This window comes from Ursus maritimus, unplaced genomic scaffold, assembly GCF_017311325.1.
Source record: "Ursus maritimus isolate PB19 unplaced genomic scaffold, ASM1731132v1 scaffold_17, whole genome shotgun sequence".
NCBI lineage: Eukaryota > Metazoa > Chordata > Mammalia > Carnivora > Ursidae > Ursus > Ursus maritimus.
Window position 1 is genome coordinate 48,683,162 of NW_024424119.1, and position 9,908 is coordinate 48,693,069.

The 9,908-nt window shown below is 55.8% G+C and overlaps 1 protein-coding gene and 1 long non-coding RNA gene across 4 annotated transcripts in view; one reads left to right on the forward strand and one right to left on the reverse strand.

The window, feature by feature from the left end:
- RABGAP1 (RAB GTPase activating protein 1) overlaps positions 1 to 1,888 on the forward strand; it is a 159,714-nt gene extending 157,826 nt beyond the window's left edge. For all 3 annotated transcript variants that reach the window (XM_040631851.1, XM_040631852.1, XM_040631853.1), the window contains one exon: positions 141 to 1,888. In XM_040631851.1, coding sequence (XP_040487785.1) covers positions 141 to 263 — 123 coding nt within the window. In that variant the 3' untranslated portion in view covers positions 264 to 1,888. The remainder of the gene's footprint in view (positions 1 to 140) is intronic.
- Positions 1,827 to 8,067, reverse strand: LOC121103096. Its single transcript, XR_005835243.1, has 2 exons — positions 2,243 to 8,067; positions 1,827 to 2,128 (listed from the first exon to the last, which is right to left on the reverse strand). It is a non-coding gene; the product is annotated as an uncharacterized LOC121103096 (long non-coding RNA).
- Positions 8,068 to 9,908: the final 1,841 nt, after the last annotated feature.

Consider the following 9,908-nt stretch of genomic DNA (forward strand, 5'->3'; position numbering starts at 1 on the left):
TCTGCCGGGTGGAGACTGGGGGAATTTCCAGAGGCCTCTCGAGAGTAAATGGGCTGAAGTCTTGTCTGGGCACCGCTCTGGGGAGGCAACGGCACTGCCGCTGGAGCCCAGCACGCTCATGTACATTGTTCCCCTTGCAGGACCTGGAGCACCACTTAGGCCTTGCCCTAAACGAGGTACAGGCCGCCAAGAAGACGTGGTTTAACCGAACGCTGAGCTCCATAAAGACGGCAACGGGAGTCCAAGGGAAAGAGACTTGCTGAGCGAAGCGACTGCCTCCAGACACCTTCAGAAAACACGACACCTTTTGTTGCCTTCTTTGGCCAGATGTGTGATTCTGTGACATGTCCCAGGACCAGAATGTACCTAAGTCAGATCCGTAGAAGCATGTTGGTAGGTCACCGGGCCAGAGCTCATGAAGCAGGCAGCCTCTGGGGTACGGCTCTCCTAACTACTGATGCCGACAGGCCTGCCGGCTGAGTGACGCTCTGGACGCGCTCTGGGAAGCCATCTCGGTGGCACCCAGACCTCTTCCCGGTGTGGGTCACCGCCTCACCCAGCCCAAGGGCTGAGTTGACGTTGTCAGAGTTTGGGGATCCTTCAGGCTTTTGGTTTTTTTCTAAACCTTTAATCTTTTTTTTTTTAAATATACATATTATATGTATTGCGGGGCGGGGGGGCAGGGATCGGTAACTCAGATAATTCTTACCTTACTTCAGTGCCAGCGTAGGGCCCTCCAGGCAGACGTGGAGAAGCACTTTGTTTTAAATAGGAGGGTTTCCTGGTTGTAGCTGCAGCCACCTAGTTTTGTTAAACTACACGACGCACAGGTTTTGGGTTTGGCATTATTCACATTTCTGAGCAATTCTATGCAACTCTCGTAGTTCCTGTTGTTCTTTAGTGTTAGCTGCCAAAACTTCACGGGGCTGGGCTGGGTGACTTGACCGACATGAGACGGGATTAATCATAACGTGGACAAATCTTATTTTGCTTCATGTGTCATGTGTGTGTGTATATATATATATAAATATCTTTTCCCAGTGCGCCCAACTGACAGTGTTTAAATCCCAGACTAAGACTGATCTGCACAAGCTAATTATGTGGCTATCTGGGCACTTGATGTCACTCCGGGTTTGTCGGGCTCCCCTTCCTCCCTGCCCTCACAAGAGCTGGGAAACGTTCCCTCACTAAAAGGTTCCTAGTGTTTTTGCACAACAGGTCATACAAGCGAGAAAGACACTGCACTGTGTGTATGTGTGTGTGTGTGTGTGTGTGTGTCAACGCATGTGCTAGGGGTGTGCGTGCCGAGGCCCCGTCCTGCTGGCCCGTGTCCCTCCCCAGAGTGTGGCTGGGTGCAGACCTCGCTGTTCAGATGGACTGCAGGTTCTCACTTCAAAACTACGGAATGGAGGTTTTAGCACCTTTAAAAAAAAAAAAAAAAAAAAAAGATAAATAACCTAGTCTTTTAATTTATATAGCGGTATGCTGACAGGCTGGCGCCGAGGTCTGGTCGTCTCCGCACGCAGGGCGCAGGTAGCTGTTCTAAGAGGCACTGGTCTGTGTATAAAGATACTTGGCTTGTTCTGTATCTCTTTTCCCGGTGGCTGTCCTAGCACTTGCTGAGGTCATCAGTGATAAGGGAAGTGACGAGCGGCAACTCCCCCCCCCCACCACCACCACCACACCCTCCACCGCTTTGTGTCTTTCTTGTTCAGTTACCGAAACAGCTGTAAGCCCATCTAAAACTAGGTGCGTGGACATTGTGCTAGGGTAGTTCCAGTGTGTCAACTTTATGAATTGAAATATAAACCAGTAAAATTGTATTACTATTCCTTTTGTTGGTTTTATTTTAACAGCATATTCATTAAATATTTTGGTACAAAGAGTATCACTTTGTAGAAACCAGTTTCATCATTACGTGCTCCTGCCCCGTTTCCCCTGCTCCCACACGCAGCCCGAGAAGAGCAGCCTCCGTGCTGGTAGACGGGTGCGCTCGGGCCTCAGGCACCCCCCACCCGTGCCCCGCGGCTCCGGTGTGCTGGCTCTGCAGGGGGTGCGGCAAGACCAGCTGCTCCTCTGGGAGGCTGACGCCTGCGCCTCGGCCTCTGCGGTGAACATGGATTACCCTCTGCAAAATCAAGGGCAATGGTTACAGGGTGAGGCGCTATTTGTGACTTGGAGGGTTAGGGAGGTCCTACAGGAACTAAGGGTGCAGTAAGACCTTGAAAGATGAGCATCTCACCAGGCAGAGACAGGAGGTGGAATTCCAGGCCTGAAATGTGACTGTTCGGGAGAAGTAGCCAGGGTCCACTTCTCTGCTGCAGCGTTCAGGGAGAGGCGGCACGGACGACGCATCTGGTAGGAGCTCCTTTCTACTCACAGGGGGTCCTCTTGCACCCTGCCCCATAAGGACGCACAGGCCACCAGCTGGCCCTCTTTACCACCTCGCCCCTTCTCTGCAGCAGGAAGAAGAGCAATCTCCCCAACCTGCGGTTCTCCCCGTGTGACCTGCCCTCCAGGACCCTTCTACACCTGGCCTCGGATGGAAGTGGGCTGAGCTGCAGGCCGCAAAGAAGGAAAGGCGGTGAGTGAAGCCCCTGCCCTGTCTGCTGTCCACTGCACTGAAGCCCGGCAAGCACCTGGAGGGGCCTGGGCCGTGGCAGGTGCTCGACAGCGGCCAGAACAGTGGCTCCAGAGCACATCTGGGATCCCTTTGCCAGCCACAGGCTGGAGAACCTATTTCTGGGATCCACATTCCTGGCCAGCTGGGGCGGGTATCCAGAAAGTCAGCTTGCCCTAGGCTCTTCCAATCCCAAGGGTCCTGGTGTTCGGGAGTGTAGGGACGTGGCAGAAATCCGCATGTCGCAGCTGGGAAAGGAGAGAAAGTCCATCCGGCAGTCAGCCTGGGCACGGCAGGCCTCAGGTGACTCCGATGGGCCCTGCTTCAGGGAGGTCCCCTAGTGGTGTTGAGACCCAGACTGAGAACACTGAGTGCTGACACAGGTGTACAGGGCCCTGTGGGGACAGGGAGGGATGTGTAATGGCGAGGGAGATGAAGTGGCAGGGACTGTTTTCTGCACTGAGGGGTTTGCGGGAGAGAGAGGCAACAAGACCTTCAGCTGGAGGGAACAGTCGGTAGTTAGCACCGTGGTCTGAGCGTGGGCCGGAGGGACTGGATTATGAGGCCACCCAGGCCAAGCAGTTTGAAGGCCAAGGGAATCACTGGAGAGTTTTAAGCCAACTTAAAAAATGACGAAGTGTCCTGTCCTTTAGGAAGAAAAGTTGGTGGAGAGATTTAGAGTCTAAAGAGAGGTGATAATATAGGCCAGATTGGAGACAGTTCCTGGAGAGTCACACCGAATCTGGTGAGAGAAAGGGGCAGGGGGACACACAGGGAGAGAAACAGAGCTCCTGGCGTGCGGACTTGAGAGAGTCCAGGAAACACCGCTGGGAGGCGACCAGAGCCGGCAGACGCTCTGGGGTTGTGCGGGCGTCTTTGCCATAGTGTTCCGGAGCCTCAACAGTACTGACAGTGCTTTGGTGGGGGGCGCTGCCCTGCCCTTACTCTCACCCCCTCCCCACCGCCACCACCCTCCCGTTGTCACAGCCAAAAATGTCTTCACATCCCTGGGTGGAACAGTCACCCCTTGTGGAGAAGGCCTGCTCTGGCAGGTGAGGTGAAGCCAGGGGAGGGGCTGAGACTGTTCTGAATGTGCAGAGCGAGCAAGGGCTCACTGCAGGCCTAGGAAGTGCCGCTGGAGGAGAAAGAGGGGCCATAGAGTAAGGCTGTGGCCATCGGGAGGAAAAGGAGCTCATCACTCATCAGTGAGGACAGGACCAGAAAAGGCTCACTGGATTTGGCGACAGGGAGGTTGCTGGTGCCCAGGGTGGGAGCAGACTCAGAGGTGGGTGGGGTATAGCCAAGGGCCAGCTTGCAGCCAGTTGAGGGGTGGGAGGGGACGAAGTGGACAGGCAGGTGTAGATTTTAGGAAGCCTGGCCGAGAAGGGAGGGAGGGAAAGGTGGATAGTTGGCAGGAAGAGCAAAGAGCATGAGGCTTTGTGCTGGAAAACTTAATCCTGGTGCTGACCACCTCCACATTTCCTCCCAGACTGTGCCCTCTCAGGGTTGCTGGAAAGGTCAGTGAACATACACGATGGGCTGGGTGGACTGTCTAGCAGGCCGCATTGAACCCAAGAGCCTCTTATCTCCAGAGTCCCGGGGGGAGGAGGCATCTTTCTCAGTCTCCCAGGAGCGCGGCCACCCCGTCTGCTCTGAATTCCAAGTCCCCGTGGCACAAGTGAAGAAAAGAAAATCCACAGGAGCTAAAAATAAGCCGAGAACACCACTCCCGGCTCTGACGAACCCAACAGTTGTGAAAATCCGAGTCTACGCGGCGGGGAGGAAGCCGATGACGTGGACCCCTCGTGACCTAGAAGAGTTCTAGCCTCGTCTGACGGATGTGTATTGTTCAAGTGCTTCACTTGCTCACATCAGCCCGATTCTGACATTGGGACGACTCCTGTCCTACAAAACATCTGGGGGGAAGCGAGGTCGGGAAGACGAAATAGGTATGAAGACGAGGACCACAGCAAATGGCTGGGGCAGTGGCTCCCAGAGCCAGCGGCCTAAGCACGAAGTGTCTGCCCTTTCTCCGTTTTCTAGGTGAAGAAATGGGACACACAGAGAGGTTCCCGGCCCAGGCCCCACATCTCTAACTCACCACGACCAGCAGGGCGGCCGTAAAGTCCTAGCACGTCACTGCACAGGCACACCTGCGCCCTGAGTTCCGGGCCGTGGCCTCGGATGCACCTCTCACTTCGGGAAGTCACATAACCTTTCTGAGCTCTTCTCCCTGTCTGTGTCCTTGGGGTGGTTGGGCTGCCGTCAGCTCTTGATCCCCCTCGCGCGTGCTGCCCCCTAGTTGTTCCGAGATGTGCTTCTCAAATTTGGAAGTAAAGGTGGGAGGCTTGCTGCCTGTGATCACAAGATCTGCCATTTCAGCCTTTTCTACCAGGAGCCGCCACACCTCCTCCTCCTCTTCCAGGGTCCCGAGCCTGGCCCGTGCTTTCCCCTCCCCACCCCCGTTTCAGCTCCGCAGGTGGGCATCCGTGCCAGTCGTGCGCAGGGGAGCGGCAGCGGGCCTGGGCCGGCCACAGCCAGTGCGCTTGTGACTCCGGCTTGGTGGGCTTGGTGGCGTGCAGGGAGAAGGGGACACCCAGTGGTTGCACTTACCTGGGGCTCGGCGTCACTGGGGTAGCTCCACGGCAGGAGCCTCCCAAGGGGGAAGCGCGTCAGCTTTGGATACGGATGGATGCTGCCATTTAGAAGTTCTATCCTTTTACCTGTGAGCCTTAGTGTCCTCGTCTGGCATGTGTGGGTACTGCCAGCCCCGGGGAACGGGTGTGAGCATTAAGAGGGAGGTGTGTGAATTCTGAGGGTTAGAATTCGGCCCTTGCTCGGCACCCACACCTTACCACTTGCCAGGTCAGGGCACCAGGTTTGAGGTTTAAGTTTCAGGGTCAGTGAACTTTCTGCGCCAGTGGCAGAGAGAGTTGGGAGGGCCAGGAAAATGGTCCTGCACTTGACCATTTCATCAAAGTGACAGTCTTCATTTAACCAGAGTGGGTCCATTGCTGTTTTAAGACAGAAGCTTTTATTTGTACTCATCCAAATGGGGAGAATGCAACATATCAGGGCATTACAGACCGCAGCGGCCGAGAGGGTCAGTCTATGGCGCAGTCCGACAGTCAGTGCGAAGGAGCCACAGTGTGGGCGCTGGGGTGGCAGAGAGTCCCTTTGGAGAAAGGCCAGGCATCTCTGGGCGAGGCACTGGTGACAGTCCACACATGCAGCTGCTGCTTCAACCACGCCGAAGGTTTACAGTTCAGAGTCCTACATGTCGTCATTGCCCCAGAGGGGAAGGACAGTCCGTGGTGGTCGCGTTTGCCAATGGTTTTCAACATAATACACAACATAAAGTTATTGCCAAGGACTTTGCACTGCAAATTATACTATTTACACTTGCGTATTCAGGAAAAAACAGTAAATAGATATTTTAAATTAATATCTAAAAACTACCTTGGCCATCACTGGACCAGAGTGAGAGTAAGCTGTAGCCAGGAGTCCAATGTCATGTGTGTAACCGTGCAGTGGGGAAAGGTTTTCTACCCACAACTACACTCAGCCTTCTCCGTGCCTCCTGAACTCCCCACCCTGGGGCTGAGGCTGAGCAGGGCCACCTTACTCCTTTATGAGGGAAGCCCCTCCTTGAACAGCCCTGGGCTTCAGTTCTCAACTAGCTGCCTCCTCCCCAGACCGTGCTGCCCTGCCCACTCTGCTCGGAGTGGGTAACGAGTCCTGCAGGCCCCTCTCTGCGAGTGCTCCACGGCTCGCAGACCAGGGTGTGGGGGCTGTGCAGCGAACGGGCTGAGCTGGGCCCGTCAGCCCCACTGCTCCTAGAAGTGCCCTCACCCTAATTAGGGCTACCTCAGGAGAGTGTCCTCTCCTGTCGTCCTGAAGGTGGGGCTGGGCCCCCACCGGCCACTTAGACCAGCAGACCGCTCCCTGGTGAAAGGCCTGAGCTCAGAGGTAAGCACTGCTGAGGGCTGAAGTAGATGAAATCTGCCCAGTGAAGGTGCTCGCTCATGCCTCACTAGCAGCTCCCCCAGAAGACAAGAGAGACAAAGGCAGAGGACGCCCACCTCAAGCAAGCGTTCCCTTTGCTTCCGTAAGCCCCTGGGAAGGAAGTGCATCTGAGGGTGGGAGACAGCACACAAGGCGGCCAGAGCCGCCTGAGATTCCTGGGAGGTGCTGAAAATAAGGCCCCTGAGTCAGGGGCCTTGAGGTTGCCCGTAATTCATCTCCCCAGCTAAGCTAAACACAAGCCTTCCTCTCCAAGAAAGGGAGCAAGAAGGGGCAGGTCTCACTGCTGAGAAACCACTGCAGTAAGTGAGCAAGGGGACAGGCGGCTCTAGGTGTTCCCTCCATGAAGGAGGGGTGCAGTGCGAACCCCACCCGACCGCCCAGGGCTGGTCTGAGCGTGAGATGCCGTCCTGGTCAGGGAAAGGGAGGCATCTAATGGCAGCACCTCTGACACGACGGGAGAGAAGAGGTATTTGGGGAATCGGCGAAATTCCAGTCGCAGCTCGTGTGGCTGTCCCCACGAGCCCAGGGCTCAGTGCCGCAGATGATGCACTCCGGGGCTAACGCCGTGACACGTAACAAGGAAGGAGCCCATGTGGAGCAACGTTTTGCCACAGACACACCAAACCCAAACTCCTAAGCCCAAAGTGGGGAGCAGCACTCAGCCCAGAGAAGAGGGGGAAAGAGGCTGGACACCTAATAAATCACGTGGAGAAGGGACCTCTTGGAGGGTCTTCTGAGCGATCTAAAGCTCCTATCTGTTCCTACCCTGAATTTCCACAAGCAACAAAAAAATCTGACTTGACAGAACAGCAAAAAATACTTTGGTTAGTCCAAAAAAAAAAAAAAAAAGGCTTTCTGACCATCTGTGTCCCTAAGCAGGAAAATGGCATCAAGCCTATGCTCGTGGGCTAGGAGAGGGCAAGGGCCTGGGCCAGGCTCCAGCTCCGGAGGGGACTATGTGCCCGAACGACAAGAGTCTCCCTCTGAGGCCTGAGCTGCCTGAGGAAAGGCCACACCCGGCATCACAGCCAAGACCCCCTTTGTCTTTTCCCTTCCACGAGCCCAGAAATGCCTCTGGAAAACACTAGTGCTCCTCAGAAGTCACCTGCCTACTATCAGAACATGAGAGCCCCCCCCCCGCCCCCGCAAGACGAGGGACCAAAGTCCGAGAGGCATGCCCTCCACAAAAGGGAGCCTGACAAGCCCCAGGCTGGCATCCAACAGGCCTTGGAGGCACAGCTTGGACCATGACTTCCTCCCGTGACCCTCAGCTGGTTCCCAGCAGTGACGACACAGCTTCGCTCGGCAGGCAGTGCGCAGTGCTCCCTAGGCTGTCCGTGGTTTACTAGCACCACCTCCTACCGCCCTCCCAAGTCCTCCCCCGGGGAGCCAGGCCCACCTGCCCAGGGCAGCCCCCAAGCCCTCACCTCCTGACGGGGTCTCCGGAGGACCAGGGTACGGGCAGACCTCACACAAAGCTCCTCCCAATAAGGCCAGTGCCGCCAGCGCTGGAGCCGCCCCTCCTGCCACAGGCCTGCTGGGCGGCTCCTGTCACTGCACAGGAAGCCCGTGGCCCTCTCCTCCCGGCCCCCGCGGGCTAGCACCTCACCCGTGCTCCATCTACAGCAGCTCCCGGCGCCTGCCCAGACGCAGCGGCGGAGGGCGCGGAGCCGGAAAGCGGAAAGCAGAAAGCACTCCGTCTATCCACAGTTGTTCTCACTGCCCAGCTACACCGAGCACCTTGGGGCAAGCCCCGTGACTCACCTCCATCTCCCTGCACCCAGCGAAGGCCTGGCCTCAGGCCGTTTGTGACTCACCCGAACAGGGCTGGCTTCAGCCTGTGACACACACACCTTGCCTCAGTAGTCTGTAGGCTTCCTGAGCGTCCCGACCACCGTCTGCTTCTCGGAAGGCCTGTTCTGGGAGCTGGCTGCACGCAGACAGGAAGGGAGGCTGCTGCATGAAGCTCTCCTGCCATGAACTCAATTCTGAAGCGAGGGGGAGCTCATTTTTACCCTCACATGCCAAGGCCCCTGGCCACAATCTAATTCTGGTGTGAGACTGAATGTTTAATCTGTCTTCCGTTTTAAATGGCTTTTAGGACAGCAAAAGAGAAAGCCTGGACATGGAGGGTTTTATCAAGCCCTGCCAAGTCAAAGAGGTGTGCTCCCTGCCCCCTACAGCCAATGGCCAGAAAGACACTCTCTGGACTTCTTCCCACGTGAATACCAACTCTAACCAAAGTCTTGCCTAACAAGTCCAGACAAACCGAGACACCATTTGTAACCACAGATCTGGTCTTCGACCAGAGTGATGTTTCTAAACTGCATCACGCTCTTTGGCCTGGCACTCAGCGCCCTTCCCAGGCTGGGCCCAACGTGCCTGCGTGACTACACAGTTCCTGGTGTTCCACACACACTCTCCCTCCCCTCCTCTCCAGAGCAGCCCTTCTCTCCCCGGGGCCCCTGTCACCTTGGACTTCCCTGACCCCCATTCTGATCCATAGTTTGCTCTCACCTATCAATGCAAACCCCACCCCCACACACACTCAAAACCTGTGGTCCTGACAGGCCAGGACCACCCCTTCCTCAGCGCTCACACAGGACAGATGCTCTCGGGAAGCCCTTGTGGGAAGATGGATAGGCCAGGCAGCAGATGGAAGAAGTTTCCAATCATGAATAAGCCAAAGGGTGAGCAGTCTCTAAGGTCTAAGACAGGTCGGCAAAATATGGCCCACTATCTGTTGGGGTTTATCTTAAAGTTTGTTGGACCACAGCTGTGCTATGTTTACGCACTGTCTCTGGCTGCTCTTGTGCTCCCGTGAGTAGCCACGAGAGTGAATGGTCCACAGAGCCTGAAAGACCGTTTGGCCCCTTCCAGAAAGTTGGCCAACACCAGGGCTAAGGCAGTGCTCCTACATATTTCCTCATTATGACACATACAGGTGATATTAAGGTGGCCCACTGAGGTAAAAAGACGAGGCCGCTTGTAGTTAGAGACACGTGGCCCTGGGGTCCTGGCCACCCCAAAGGCTGAAGGGATCAGTGTCTCAGGGTACCTGTAACCTTTCATAGCTCTGACCTGAAGGTTCAAAACTGTAGCTGCCTCTTTAGCCTTAATCCCCAACAGAGCTATAGGAATACCAGAGGTGCAGAAACCCACCAACCCCTCCATTCTGCATGCCACCTGTCCAGGAGGAACCACAGGCGGCAGGCCTGAGCTAGACACCAAAATCTTACATGGTGTTTTTCGCCTCTTTAAA